This window comes from Scleropages formosus, chromosome 19, assembly GCF_900964775.1.
Source record: "Scleropages formosus chromosome 19, fSclFor1.1, whole genome shotgun sequence".
Classification (NCBI taxonomy): Eukaryota; Metazoa; Chordata; class Actinopteri; order Osteoglossiformes; family Osteoglossidae; genus Scleropages; species Scleropages formosus.
Window position 1 is genome coordinate 21,671,165 of NC_041824.1, and position 15,636 is coordinate 21,686,800.

Consider the following 15,636-nt stretch of genomic DNA (forward strand, 5'->3'; position numbering starts at 1 on the left):
GCGCCATACCTCTTGGTGCCCAACATAGAGCCACCCTTTCCTGTCCAACCCCCAACCTCAGTCCACGTGATCGGCTTCACCTGGTGAGAAGGAGATTTGATGGAAGGAGCAGGCGGGAAAATTTTTCAGTTGCATTGATATGACACTGTTCTCCAGAATGACTTACAATGTTAAGCTACTTAAAGTTATTTACCTGTTTATACAGCTGGGTTTTTTTTTTACTGGAGCAATTCAAGGCAAGTACCTTGGTTAAGGATACTACAGCTAGAAGGGGGATTCAAACCTGCAACCCTTGGGTCCAAAGGCAGGAACTCTAACCACTGTGCAACCAGCTGCCTTCACAGCTGTAACTACACAATCATCACAGCAGCATAAGTCATTTAAAAGAAACCTACTGTACATACACTGTTCAAGATGGCTATGTTTGCATTTTTATTCTGAACTTCAGCCACACTGACGGAAAGGTAAGATTACTAAAGGGAGGCCTTATTGCCTGTTGGGTTGCACATATTTGGTGAACAAAGTGAGCTGCTGAGAGGAATGTCTTTACCAGCCCCTGGGCAAGCCCCTCGAACCCATCATGGACGGCCAGCATGTGGTGACCCTGGGTGATTCCGATCCTGACGGCCGAGCGCACAGCGGCGTTCATTCCTGCACAGGGGGCTCCCACGTTCAGGATGGCCACGCTGACGTTGCTCTTAGAATGGCAGCCAAGAGAACACGGACAAACAATGTCAATGTACATTTCATCACATTCTTCACGTTTTCTATTTGTTTCGCACGTTGTTCAAATACCAACCCAAATGTCTCGAAGGGCTCCATAAATAATCCAACCCAAATGTCTCGAAGGGCTCCATAAATAATCTGTGTTATCGCTACTCCCGAAAAGTCAACCTCAAGACTGTTTTGTCACTGTCCTAATTCAAACAAAAAGTAGCATTTCATTTCAGCACTGGGATATTCAGTTCATATTTTTAATAATTTACTGGAGTAGGGCAGGGGTGTTAAAACTCATCCTGACAAATGCTAGTTCTGAGTTTCATTTTAAACATCTAAAATAGTGGAGAAACGAGCAAAGACGTTTCTGAAACAGCAACAGTGATTACATCAGTGAAACCAATATTAATAGTTTACTTAGTTATCATTAGCTTTTCAACAGTTTAGTGACTGATCGATAAAGATATGGTATTTAGTACCACTATTCTATCATCTATTTTCAGGACTTATCGAAGACTGAAGAAGCGTTATTGGCCTGAATTGTGCGGCGCGTTCAATAAACAGCTATGATGGCACATTAACGAAGAGCTCGGATTGAAGGGCCACATAAAGGATCAAGAGGAATATCGCAGCACGCTGAGGGTGGACAACAGCCGATAGGAGCGGTGCAGTTGCTCACTTTGACATCTGGGGGGTGCATATGAGCCAGCAATTTGTAGGTGTTCCAGTTGTTTTCGAAGCTCCTGTTGAGCAAAACGTCATGGTGTCAGTGTGAGAATAAATTTTTTCCTCATAAGAAATTTACTGCTTTTCACAGTTCTTTCAAATCCTATACCACACACAAACACAGACAGACCCCATAAATAGGAATAATAAGTGTCATCAGTTAAACAAGAGACTTAATGTTCTCTGGGCAAAAGACAAAATTCATAGAAAACTGAGTAGGAAGGAGCAAGAAACACACTTTCCCCTGAGTTTGACCGCATCTTCATATCGGCCTTCGGCCATCGCTTTGCTCACATCTTTCGTCTAGGAGACAGAAGGGGAAACAAGCAAAATGTTGCAGAAATTATTACTTTATTACTACCTTTCACAGTAGAATAAGAACCATTGCTGGCTTAAAAAGACATTTTAACAATAATTTTGTCAAATATGATTGATTTTTTTAGCAAAGTAATTTTAAAATAATGTACCATAAACTATACATTTACAGCATCTCTTTTAGGATCTGCAACTGACATTTTTTCCCTACATCTGGCAGAACAGAGTGGAAATATGGAACAGCCAATAAGACAGAAAATAACTGTATGACAACTAATAGTCCAACGTACAACAATGCAGGTCTGACAAAAGACCCGCAAAGAAGGAAAAGTATCTAATAACAACCAAAATTTTTTAAAAGTTCTTAGTTATGTACATTTTTGTGTTATAATTAGTTTTCTAATTACAAAAAATACCACTCGTTCTTCCCAGTTTTAGTTTGCTACTTTACAGCCACTGGAAAATTCTAGAAGACACAACACCATTTTAGAAAGTACCAAGACATTCTAGCAAGCATGAGATCCTCAAAAGGTACTGGATTATTTGGCGCTTGGAACCCAGTGCCAAAATCTGCTAATCTAAAGAATACGGAATATTTTTCTAAAAACTGACATATAGTACAAACTAATGCCAATTATGCTTAATCTAACAAAACAATGTAAAACAAAAAAAAAAAACACAATCAACATAAAATTTTGTCATATTGTTTAATCCGGAAGGTGTGGTCAAAAAAAAATAAAAAAGACATAAAGAACCCACCACTTGCACGCATTCCATAAGGGGCAGTCGAACGGCCGTGTTCCCAGAGAGGCTCACCACACACGCCGGGGTGTCAGGTGTAGCTTCCAGAAGAGCCATCACTGCCTCCACCCCCATTCTGCTGCCCTGGGAGACAAGGCGAAGAGCATGAAAATCAAAGTGGGACGTGAGGGCAGCAAAACATGGCATATTTCTTGATCTCATGAAGGACACTTATAAGTCATTACAGTGCTGTTGCTCTTTTACCTTATCTGGTACATTTACATTTATTCATTTATCTGACACTTTTCTCCAAAGCGACTTACAATGTCAACCTACTTAAAATTATTCACCATTTATACAGCTGGGTAATTTTTTCCAAGAGCAATTTTTGGGTAAGAACCTTGCTCAAGGGTACTACAGCTAGAGGTGGGATTTGAACCTGTGACCTTGGGGTTCAAAGGCAGCAGCTGAACCTATCTATGACATTGCAATCTTCCCTAAATTAAAAAAAGTTGCTGTTGGCAAGTTTTATATTAGACCTGTACACACAAGTGCCTTTAAAAATGAATTAATAGTTGGTGGAAATAAAACATTTTCAGCTGATGTGAATTTTGAAGTGAGGAGAAATTAGGAGATTGAGAGAAAGATGTACAAGGATTCGGTCGAAAGCTGACGGGGTGCCTCCTCTCTGCACGTGGCCAAGGACTGTGGCGCGAGTGTCGTAGCCCAGCCTCTCCGATACAAGCTACAGGGAGAGGGGGACAGAGACACTTCAGTGTTCTGCATCCAGAGGTTACTCTGGTATGAATTTGAACTTCTGATTATAGACTTTAATAGAAGGTAAACACATTGAAACCTGGTTTATGGGTCACTATAGCAAAAAACGGAGGATGGTGCTCACGTGTTTGATCTGGTTCGAGGTGATGGGTTTCCCGTTCTTGTCCATGGCACCCTCAGCCACTATGATCACATTGAGTCGGGAACTCCTCCTGGTCTGAGAGAGAACAAAAAGACTCGTCCAGTCAGAAGTTCTCCTACGGGAGGCTGACAAGGTCAATACGCTGACATGTCAGCATCGAGGCAACATGGGATCTGCTGTGGTACCTCAGCCAGCCTCCTGCACAAGTGGTCCTCCCATTTCTCCTCTGGGGGCATCTCTGGGATGAACACCCAGTCAGCACCGCAGGCCAAAGCGGTCACTAGAGCCAGGTACCTGCGACAGGTATGCAAAGGCGCTGTCACCTAATTCTCAGCAGAGCAGCGCAGTGCTGTCAGTGAGAAGCCTCGCTCGGCCCCTCGCTCCCACGCATGCTGTCACCTACCATCAGCATGGCTTACTGGGCCGTGTACCTGTGCTGCTATCGCAGAGCCTACAGTGCTACATGAGCCGAGTTACACGGCACTCCACTGCTTTCAACTCACCCGCAGTGTCGACCCATGACCTCCAGAATAAAGGTCCTCTGATGACTGTTGGCACACAGATGAGGAAAGGGGCTTCAAAATACAACATCGGGACATTTTATACAATAAAGAAATGCATGAAAAGCCTCGCTTGATAAAATCTCCCTAAACTGCAGTGAAAGGTAAGGCACAGTAAAATGTCAGTGCAGCATATCCCTTAAAAGTGGTAAATCAAAAACAATAGCCGTTATATCTTACGGGCGTTAGTCCAGCAAAGGGCTGTTACCTCTGTGCAGTTGTGGTGATGGCATCCACTACCTCCATGATGCGATGTAGGGCGGAATCAGTGCCGATGGTCATGTCCGTTCCACAGAAGTCATTGTCAATGGACCCCACCATGCCCACGATGTTGAGGTGGGAGGATTTCTTGGCCTCATCAGATGTGATCTTACCTAGAATTGAAGGAAGTAAATCCAAGTTCACATGTATTGTACTGGATAGGAGATAAGAACCGTCAAATAATTCTAGGATATATATAAATCTGAGGATGATAAATCATCAGGGACGCTTGTGCTGACAAAATCGAACAAGCCAATGTAGCAGATAAACGGTGCTCTTCTCTCCTAATGAGCCACAGGATGTTCGAGTGCACAGATCTGCGCTTGTTTGTGTGGCTGACGCTAAAATCAGTGAGTAAAATCACATGTCATGACAAGCAGAGAGTTTCAGATACAGACACGCGACTCTCAGTTATTTCGTCTGATGCCACAATTTTTTGACACCGTGCGTTACAAAAGCAGCTGCCTAGAGAACGGAGTGTGATGGGAAATACAAGGGCGGTCATGACAGGTAGTGCAAGGCACATTCATGAAGCTGTTTGGAGATCGGGAAAGAAGTGGGTCTGAAAGAGACGCGATTTGAGACAGTTGGAAGGGATTCAGCAGTTCCGAGGGACTGATGGAGCTCATTATACCACATCAGAGCCAAGACCAAAATACCTCGATATCTAGACCAAAGCATTGATGGTAAATAGCCAATACAAAAGAACAAGGCCAGATTACTGATGGTGTGAGGATAAAGGGTATTGAGGAGGTAGTTTGCTGGAGGAAGCCAGCACTGACCTGGTTAACTGGCAACACACTGAAGTAGAACACCAGCATCCAAGTCGAGAAGCGGTTCGCAGAAGAACACGAGCTGTGACCAGCTCAACAGGCAGTGTACAGTACTCACCAGCGTGGACGAGTTCAGCCAGCAGCTCACTCCACTCATTGCGGAACTGATTGGCCCCCGTCAGGCTACCGTCACCGCCAATGACACACAGGTTGGTGATGCCCAGCTTTACCAGGTTGCACGCTGCCTTGGCACGGCCCTCTTTTGTGCGGAATTCCTGGCAACGTGCGCTGCCAATAACAGTACCACCCTGGGATAAACAAAGCAGGAAAAACACGGAATGTAACTTCTTCTGAAGACACACACACACACAGTTCTTACAGTGCTCCAAAAATGTCTTAAAAATGTTCGCTGCAAATTTTTTTCACTGTCTTCAAGGCAGCAGCTATAGGTGTTTTCTTCCCCACCTCTTCATCACCGTCTCTGATCCACAAGCTTTATTCAACGTTTTGAAAATTGAAACCAGGTCTACTACTGGTGTACAGTCACAAGGGCGTGGGCTAGACTCCCACACGACTGCGCAGACGCAGAACGTGTGGGGTACAAAGACACTGACACTCATTTCTCCTTGTATTCAGCTGGGTCATTTTTACTGGAGCAATTTAAAGTAAGTGCCTTTCTCAAGGGTACAACAGCAGGAACTGGCATTTGAACCTGGGTTCTTCCAGTGAAAAGCGTTAGCCCTAAACACTACGGGAGCCGCTGCCTAAACATGATGATGAGGTTGAATTCCCTAGTGTGCATTTACATTTACATTTATTCATTTAGCAGACACTTTTCTCTAAAGCGACGTACATCTCAGAGAAAGTACAATTCCTGCATGTGGTCCTGAAAATTTGTGAGGGAGACATCACCCCTACAGACGGTCTCCGAAACTTCACCCAGCAAGGTGGCTACCTGGCTCTCCATCACTCTATAAAAGCTTCCAAACCAAGGTGGCTGAGTTATTGGGACCACCCAATAACTCAACATTTAGAAAGGAAATGACACTCATGACACTGTCCTTTTCCTGAGCTGACAAAATCATGGCATATGAATAGGCCTTCTAGGTGTGTGTGTGTGTGTGTGTGTGTGTGTGTAAAAAAAAACAGCAATTTATATTGGCTGAGTCTCATCAGGCTATCATATGTGCTACACAAACAGTTACGCCAATGTGCATTTTTCATGGTCAAGGTGACTCACTACCTGCCTCATATACCTTGCAGAATAATTCACAGATTTGTTTTATACTAATTTTAAATCATTCTGGATGTGTGGAAAAGCAGAAGCATTTCCCCAAATCAGTCGAAGGAAAGCAGGCTGGTAAGGTCACCTTTTTCTGAACTCAAATACACATTATTGAACCAAAGCTGTGCTACAGTTGTGTGACGGCCTACAGCTTCCGTGCAGCTCTGATCACTCCGGGAAGAGATGGAAAACAAAGCAGAGGACAGTCCGAATACCAGTCTTTGCCAAGAAGGCTTAAAAGAGGTCCAGTGTCTGTTCAGCTCCTGATCAGGTGGTTCTCTGGAGGGAAAGGCTCTGAAGATAAATGTCAGTCTTCTGACACTGCTCCCCAGTGCCGAGGAGATGGCTTCAAGACCAACCTCTTAAAATTCTCCCCTCGCAGGTCAATGTGAACATCAACCCTTGAGCATTTATCTAAAAATAGGAAAATATGTCTGCGATTCCTGCCACCTCTTAACCCATGCCCACCAGCTGCTGTTAGGACATGGTATACATGTTTTTTTTAGTTTTTATTTACGTTATATTTAGATTTTCGGCTTTTCTCTAAAACCACTTGCAATGTTAAGGTACCTATAATTACTGACTCATTTATACAGCTGGGCAATTTTACTGGAGCCATTTAGGGTAAGTACCCTGCTCGACGGTACTATGGGCAGAAGGTAAGATTCAAACCGGCGACCTTCGGACCCGACGGCAGTTCTAACCGCTACTAACCACACCAACCACTGTCCGTTGCCCCAATGCATGACCGTCTATCCTGTGACAGTTTACATGTGTGGTAAAACAGCATTCCTCCTAGCCTTTATCATCACGAAAGGGTGTTCACATCAAAATGAGCAGGAAGTCCTCTATAGGATCCACCCCCCCGTCAGGTACTGGAAATCAGAATTCAGTCACCCCCATCAGCGTGTTAATGGGAACCTCACTCTGGCAAAAGACCGAACCGTGAACTGAAATGTGAGGAATAAACACAAACAGCCCCCCAGACCTGGTGATGACAGCTGGAGATGGAGAGAAGGGAAGGTGGGAGATGTGGGGGGGCATGACTCACCAGCTGGAGCATCATGGACACACTTTCCCAGGTGGCAGGGCGGATATTGTCACCTCCATCAACCAGCCCCTGGTAGCCCTGCAGGAGTGAACAGAACGCATGCTGAAAGCAACAAAACACTGAGGGAAGTAAAATTACAGCATCTTATCAGGATATCACTGAACTTGAGCGCTTATTTTCCCTTTTTTTTTAGCTGACACTTTCACCCAAGGTAATGAGGTATTGTGGTACTGATATAGTGCCCAAATCATAACGCAGAATAAACTGGGATCCTTTCTGTAACTACATTGATTTTCAATACTGTCAGCTTTTTTTTAAAAAAACTTCTACTTTCAAAGGGCTCGGCAATGAATGTCCCACCATGTCTTATAGTGTTGTGGTTAGAGCTGCTGAATTTGAACCCAAAGGTCGCAGGTTTGTTCCCACCTCCAGCTGTAGTACCCTTGAGCAAGGTACCTACCTTAAAAACCACTCCAGTCAAATTACCCAGTTGTATAAATGGGTAAAAAATTGTAAGTAGCCTAACACTGTAAGTTACTTTGGAGAAAAGTGTCAGCGAAATGAATAAATGTAAATGTCTAGTACAACATAAACAGGATCAGAATATGACAGCGTCACTCTGAGCTCTGACCTCATGAACAAAAAAGACCTTCGCGCCAGTATAAAGGCCCACTCTGACTGTGGCCCTCACGGCAGCATTCATACCTGCAAAAACACGCACAGGGTAAATGATCTGGCACAGGGAGTAAATCATTGTACAAGTAGGCACACAGCAAACGGCCAGAGCCACAAACTGCAAGCTCTGCTCATGTTTCTGGAATGATGGGCAATGAGGTTCTCAGGCTTCAGAGGAACAAACCTGGTGGTTAATACAATCAATTGAGAATTAAATACTGTGAATTACATGATCTCTCTGGAGCCTTAATGAATGCGTGAGCCCGAGAAACATGTACCAGTTTCCAGAAGTAGTAAAGTGATGGCGTTGAATCTGATGATACTTGACAAAATCAGCCAAATTAAAGACTGGTCAGAGTAACGGGAAAAAGAAATTGAGGAAAAAGTGGTCTAGGTGGGAACTTGTGAGTCAGGTAGGTTTTAGCAACCCTCCTATCTCCCAGGCAGCGTTTCACTTGGTCATGAGCCTTTACAGTTCCTCTGCTCAAAACAACAGATTGAACGATTTTAAATATTCATCTCGCAATTATGGTACTTGGTATGGTATGGTAAAAGTGGGCAACTGAGCCCCTTCCATCCCTGTTTTGCGTTAAGTGCTCACGTCCAGCTTCCACTTGGAAGCACACGGAAGTTAAAGGATGGGCAGGTATGACATTGTGGAGGAACGACAACACAAATAGGAAAGAAGAAACGAGAGAACAAATCGCTGGGACCCTGGCAGCGTATGTGTGGATAGAAAAGGCCACGGTTTTGGGATTGCGCTACTGTAAATGTGCCCGAGGCATCTCCGGTTTCAAGAGACAGCAGCTGTGACACAACACAGCCCTCGCTGCCCTGCCACATCACACCAGCGAAAGGTCACCTGCTCCAAAATTAGCCCCACGTACACTTCTGGTCCACACCGGAGACAAAAGGTTACCCGGAAAGTAGAGGACAACAAAAGTAGTAGAAGTGCCCTTACTGTTACCCAATTGTTGCCGAAAAATAACCACGCTTCAGAGAGCCGAGGATTTACTCTAGTGTGATACACCATGGAAACAAACATAAGAGCCCAGGGTGGGCAATAATTTCATGTCAATGATGCTCTTGCTGGAGAAACAAGTTAGAGTCTTGTGTACAATGAGATCCTGATATTTGTTGGCAAACAGTTACATTCCTAATTACATTCTAACAAATGAGATCTAATTAATATTTGTTTAATGGGGTCGTAAAAATTGTTTTGTCCAATGGATAATTTCATTATGAGTCAGTAGAATAAACAGTTAAACGGAGCGCACTGCCTTCCAGCTCAGTTGGTATAACACACTGTGGAAAGAGCTGCTGCCTTCGGACTTAAAAGTCACAGGTACGAATCCCACCTCAAGCTGTAGCACCCTTAAGCAAGGTACTTACCCTAAATTGCTCCAGTAAAATTACCCAGCCCTATAAATCGGTGAATAATTGTAAGTAGATTAACATTGTAAGTTGGTTTGGTGAAAAGAATCTTCTAAATATTAAATTTAAACTCAGCCACTTCTGCTGTTTTGGGTTTTCATTACTTTTAGAGACTATATTTAAAAGAATCTTTTCTCACAGCAAGAACTGCTTTAAACTACAATAACAGGAAGAAACTCAATGAAAATTCAATGTAAAGAACAAAACCATTGTGCAGATCTCATGTACTGGCTGTGTGCCTTCACTGACATTTCAAGTTGAACTTTGATCATTCAAATCTACATGGTTTCGTGATTAATAATTCTGAAATAATTGTGACTTCAGTCGCCGAATATCCGCGGGGACTGCGAACCAGGAGTAAAACACTGTGATCAAAGCCGCTTGATTAACTTCGGGAGTTTCAAACGAAAAACTCATTGACATGTATAAACGTCACAGTATGTGGGTCTGAAGTGCGGATCGAGTGCACTTTACACTCTAAAGGCAGATGAAAAATATAACGTGGCAGGTAAAGTATGCTGCCTTCATCTAATTCACACAATTTATTCCTTATTTCATCAACGCCAAGCTTGACAAACAATACAACAGTTACTGTGCTCAAAAAGCCTCAATCCCAGAAGGCAATGCGTGATGCAAGTGCTAGAGCACATTTCTAAGGTGGGACGCATGGCAGCAGGTTGGGGATGTGAACGCTTTCACTGAGGACCAAAGAATGTCAAGGGCTTTGGCTGCCGGTGTCCAGACAGATCACTGAGCGGCTGCCCTTTCAGTTTTCCCCACAACCCTTTTCTGCTGGCCAGTCACATGCAACATTAAACACAAAAACATCGATCAGCCTCCCGACAACCTCCCGACCGGCCCCCGTCCGATTATGTACGAGAAAGCACCGCTTTTGGATTCCGCGATCACTCATTGCCTCCCTCCCAGCTGGAGCGACTCTTTGTTGCCTTTGGATGGTCAGTAGATCTTCAGTCTCTCACTCCTCGTCACCAGTTTGTCCACACACCTGAGGAGGGGTGCCAGTGCTGCCAGTACTCTTAGCCATGGGTGGTCAGGAAGGGCCTCACTTACCTTGGGCATCCCCCCCAGATGTCAACACGGCAATAGCCCGTCCCACGCCCATTTTGGTGGGCTCCACTGGGGTAGGATCTGGCTGAGGCTGCTGCATGTTGACAGATGGGATCTGTGAGAAACAGGAAGGGAAGAGAAAAGCCAGGGAGCAAAGTGACAAATCGGGATGCTGTGATGGGTTTGCCTTAATGCCGCAATTTCGCCTCTCGGTCTCCGGTGTCTCTCGGACGAGAGACCTACACGCGTCTGTTTGAAGGACACCAGCTACCCCCTCCTACGAAGCCACTCAGCAGTATAAATAAACCAGTCCAAACCCACCTCCTACTCCTCTGAAAGAGTGGACCCCTCCCACTTATCTAGTGCTTTACCACATCTACAGCTCCACTGAAGGAGATGTCTGCTGCAAAGTTCCTGTCTCCCTGCAGTAGATGTAGGTGCCCAGGCATGATCTACTGCTGTCAGCTCACGATGGGGCTCACAAACTACCAGCAGGAATCATTAAACAAGATTTTACTGAAGGCCATCGAAGCAGGTTTTAGAGTTGAACCTTGACAGATTCTGCATGAACAAGCCCACATTTCACTATTTCTCAGAGGCGAACCCCAAGTATTTAATATCAATTTTCATGTGCAGCGGTGTGACATCGTAATGAGTTTCCAAATAATAACATGATATATTGCCACTCAATCATCAAAATCATACTGTATGGTCCAAGGGAAAAGTAACTTAATAAGCACAGGTCTTCCTTAAACATCACATGCGTAACTGTTTTTTTTGACATTTAAATTTATTTTACCAGACATTTTCTCCAAAGTGACTTCCAATGAACTCTATGTAGTGTTACCAGCCCACACACCTTATTCACCAAGGTAACTTACACTGCTAGATACACTACTTACAATGGGTTACTCATCCATACATCAGTTGAACACACTTTCTCTGCCACTCACACACTATGAGTGAACCTGAGCAGCATGCCTTCGGAGTATGGAAGAAAACCTATGCGGACACGGGGAGAACATGCAAACTCCACACAGACTGCCATGCTGTCTCTGGGAGCAGGAGGCGGACCCAAGTGCGGAGCTCTCCGGAGTCGGCGGGGTGAAACAGAAATCGTGGTCAGGGACAGGCGTGGGTCTTTTCCGGCAAACTTCGTTTAATGGGTAATCCAAAATTCGTAGTCAAAAAGTCAGGCGAGGGGTCAAAACACCGATCAAGAAACCACAGGTAGGAGAGGTTAACGGGAGAGGGCTTCGGGTTATGGACAGGGGAAGAGGAGGATAGTAAGGAGCAGGTTTGTTCAAACACGGACGCTGGTCGGGTCGGCGAATCAAGGTTCCGCGTTTGTCTTGGTTAGCCTTCTCCCTTTTATCTTGCTTGAGCCAGGTGTAGCCTATCCTCGCGACGGCATGGGCGTGGCATGACCCCCCCTCCGAGGAGCGGCTCTAGACGCTCCCCTGGGACCCGGGGGGCGACCTCGGGGCCGGGGAGCGGGCCGCCCAGGATGATCCCTGTGGAAATCAGAGATAAGATCAGGGTCCAATACATCACGGGCGGCCACCCAACTGCGCTCCTCCGGCCCATAGCCCTCCCAGTCCACAAGGTACTGAAGGGTCCCCCCCCGGCGACGGGAGTCGAGGAGCGCCTTTACAATGTACGCCGTCCCCCTCCCTTCGGGCAAGGCGATGGGCGGCGGAGGTGCGGGCTGCGGTTGATGTAAGGCAGAGGCCACGGGCTTCAGGAAGGATACATGAAACGAGGGGTGTATACGTAAGTGCCGGGGCAGTTGCAGCTTATAGGTGACCGGAGTAACACGTTTCAGCACTTTGAAGGGTCCCAGGTATCTAGGGCTAAGTTTCTTGGACATGTACGGCCCTTGTAAGCCGCGGGTGGCTAACCAGACCCTCTGGCCAGGGAGGATGGAGAGCGGTCGTCGTCGTCTGTCCTCCTGCCGTTTCAACTGCAATCGGCGACGGAGGAGATGTTTGCGTACGGTCTTCCATACCTTCTGGCTGTTCCTGTGCCAGGCCTCCACCGCCGGCACGTCACTTGGTTCCGGACGCCATGGGAATAAGGGTGGTTGGTATCCTAAAATACACTGAAAGGGAGAGAGTCCGGTCGACGAATGAGTGAGGGCATTGTGGGCGTATTCTGCCCAGGGCAAGTACCTCTCCCACAGCTGGGGATTGGCAAAACAGTAACTATGGAGGAGTCTACCAATGTCCTGTTGTAGACACTCCACTTGCCCGTTGGCCTGGGGATGGTAACCCGAAGTCAGACTCACCGTGACCCCTAGCCTTTTCCAGAAGGCCTTCCAGACCCGTGAGGTGAACTGCGGTCCTCGGTCAGAGACGATGTCCTCTGGCAGACCGTAGAGCCGGAACACGTGGTGGAAGAGCAGTTCGGCGGTCTCGAGAGCCGTGGGTAATTTCGGTAACGGGACCAGGCGACAGCCCTTCGAAAAGCGATCCAGGATGGTCAGGATGGTTGTCTTACCCTCAGACCTGGGGAGTTCGACCAGGAAGTCGATGGCTATGTGGGTCCAGGGACGTCTTGGGATGGGCAAGGGTTGGAGGAGTCCTGCAGGTTTCTGGGTTGGCACCTTTGTTTGGGCGCACACCGTGCAAGCCCGGACATAGTCGAGCACGTCCTCCTTGAGGGATGGCCACCAGTATCGCTTCTGTAGCTGTTCCTGGGTGCGGCTGAAGCCGGGATGACCTGACGCGGGGTGATCGTGGGCCCATTGGAGCAAGGTCCTTCGTCTCTCAGGGGGCACATATTGCTTACCTTCCGGTCCTCCTGGCGGTGAGGTTGACGGATCCGGGGGCAACCCTCGGTTGATCTCCCATAGCACAGGCCCTAGTACACAGGTCCGGGGCAGGATATACCCGGGTTCATCGGTGGTTGGTTTTTCTTCATGGAGGCGCGAAAGAGCATCTGCTTTGGCGTTCTTCGTCCCCGGCCGGTAGGTCACTGTGAAGTGAAACCGAGCGAAAAAAGAGCGCCCACCTGGCCTGCCAGGAGTTCAAACGTTTGGCGCTCCGCAGGTACTCGAGGTTCTTATGATCCGTCAGTACCAGAAACGGATGTTTTGCACCTTCCAGCCAGTGTCGCCATTCGTCCAAGGCCAGCTTCATGGCCAGTAACTCCCGATTCCCGATGTCATAATTTCGTTCTGTGGGCGACAATTTCCTGGAAAAGAATGCACACGGGTACAGTTTTTCTGGCTTACCCTGGCGTTGGGAGAGCACGGCGCCTACCCCCGTTTCTGAGGCGTCCACTTCCACGAGGAACGGTAGCTCTGGATCCGGTTGGTGAAGGATGGGCGCAGAGGTGAAGCGGCGTTTGAGCTCCTCGAATGCCTGTTGCGCCCCGGGATTCCATGGGAGTCTGGGGGATCTGTTGGCTGTTAAGGCGGTGAGCGGGGCCGCGATTGAGCTGAAGTTCCTGATAAACCGGCGGTAAAAGTTGGCAAACCCTAGGAATCGCTGCAAGGCCTTGGTAGTGGTCGGGCACGGCCAGTCTAGCAATGCACGGACCTTCCCCGGATCCATGGCGACCCCCTCCGGGGTCAGTATAAACCCAAGGAAAGATATCCGCTGCTGGTGGAATTCACATTTTTCCAGCTTTACGTACAACCGGTTATGTAGCAACCGCTGCAATACCCGTCTAACCAACTGAACGTGGGGGTGAAACTCTTTGGAAAAAATCAAAATATCATCCAGATACACTAGCACCCCACCAAGCGCCAGGTCCCCCAGCACATGGTTGACGAAAGCCTGGAAGACACTTGGTGCATTGGCGAGTCCAAAAGGCATGACCCGGTACTCATAATGCCCCATAGTAGTGCTAAACGCGGTCTTCCACTCATCCCCTTCCCGGATACGAATCAGGTTATAGGCACTCCTCAAGTCTAATTTCGTGAACCACCTTGCATCTCGGACTTGTTCTAGGGCCGCGGTGATCAATGGCATAGGGTGAGGATACCTGACCGTGATGCTATTCAGGCCCCTATAATCGATGCACGGACGCAGTCCACCATCCTTTTTCTCTATGAAAAAGAAACCGGCAGAGGCAGGAGAAGTAGACGGTCGGATGATGCCGGATGCGAGCGCCTCTGTTATATACTGCTGAAGCGCCTGCTGCTCGGGTCTGGCCAGGGGATACACTCGGCTACGGGGTGGCGTGGTACCTGGGAAAAGATCGATCGCGCAGTCCCAAGGGCCCTACTGCGGCTGAAAACGGCAGCCAGATCTCGGTATTCAGGGGGCACCGGAGCCGGTTGTGCCGATTCATTTCCTTCAATGGAGGTAGCCCTGCAAGGCAACCTCAGACATTTCCCTTCACATTGTGCCCCCCACGAAGTGAGGTCTCCGGTGCTCCAATCGAAAACGGGGTTATGAGACACTAACCAGGGAAACCCCAATATCACTGGAACCTCGGGGGTGGCGATTAGATAAAATTGTATTGTCTCCTGATGACACGCCCCGATCCCCAACTGAACCGGGGCTGTCCGGAACTCCACAAATCCCTTGCCTAGGGGCTGTCCATCTAACGCATTGATTTTCAGTCGCTGGGGACATTTCTCTACCGGGATCTTGTGGTGCTGGGCGAAATTAAAGTCTAGAAAACTGCCTGCTGCCCCCGAGTCGACCAACGCATGGATGGACAGGTTACCTCCCCCCCACGACACGGTAATGGGGACCGTCAAACGGTCACAATGGAGGAACCCACTCACCTGGGCCTTGGGACGGACAGGGCACTGGATACGACGGTGTCCTGGTTCCCCGCAGTACAGGCACAGGGCCTCTTGGAACCTTCTCCTCCGTTCCGTGGGGGTCAGTCGTCCCCGGCCCAGCTGCATGGGCTCCGCAGGGCCGTACTCGTGTCCGGATCGTTCTGGAGTGGCCCGGCGCCGTGGTTCGTGGGTTCGGACTGCGCTGTCAACGGCCATTGCCGTTTCAATAAATTGGTCCAGACTCCACTTGTCTCCTCGGAAAACCATTTCCTTCCGTATGCGCGGGTCTAAGCCCCGGCGAAAACTGGCCAGTAGCGCGGAGCTGCCCCAGTCACTGCGTGCAGCTAAGGTGCGGAATTCGAGGGCGTAG

The 15,636-nt window shown here is 47.7% G+C and overlaps 1 protein-coding gene across 1 annotated transcript in view; it reads right to left on the reverse strand.

The window, feature by feature from the left end:
- The window catches only part of LOC108939069 (ATP-dependent 6-phosphofructokinase, muscle type-like), a 48,396-nt gene that overhangs the window by 2,567 nt on the left and 30,193 nt on the right, over positions 1 to 15,636 (reverse strand). Inside the window, exons 2-15 of the mRNA XM_018760193.1 lie at positions 10,529 to 10,640; positions 7,980 to 8,053; positions 7,349 to 7,426; positions 5,131 to 5,320; positions 4,187 to 4,352; positions 3,922 to 3,966; positions 3,604 to 3,712; positions 3,401 to 3,493; positions 3,152 to 3,244; positions 2,518 to 2,643; positions 1,682 to 1,746; positions 1,397 to 1,460; positions 551 to 697; positions 10 to 80 (exon numbers count right to left, since the gene is read on the reverse strand). Coding sequence (XP_018615709.1) covers positions 10 to 80; positions 551 to 697; positions 1,397 to 1,460; positions 1,682 to 1,746; positions 2,518 to 2,643; positions 3,152 to 3,244; positions 3,401 to 3,493; positions 3,604 to 3,712; positions 3,922 to 3,966; positions 4,187 to 4,352; positions 5,131 to 5,320; positions 7,349 to 7,426; positions 7,980 to 8,053; positions 10,529 to 10,625 — 1,418 coding nt within the window. The 5' untranslated portion in view covers positions 10,626 to 10,640. The remainder of the gene's footprint in view (positions 1 to 9; positions 81 to 550; positions 698 to 1,396; positions 1,461 to 1,681; positions 1,747 to 2,517; positions 2,644 to 3,151; positions 3,245 to 3,400; positions 3,494 to 3,603; positions 3,713 to 3,921; positions 3,967 to 4,186; positions 4,353 to 5,130; positions 5,321 to 7,348; positions 7,427 to 7,979; positions 8,054 to 10,528; positions 10,641 to 15,636) is intronic.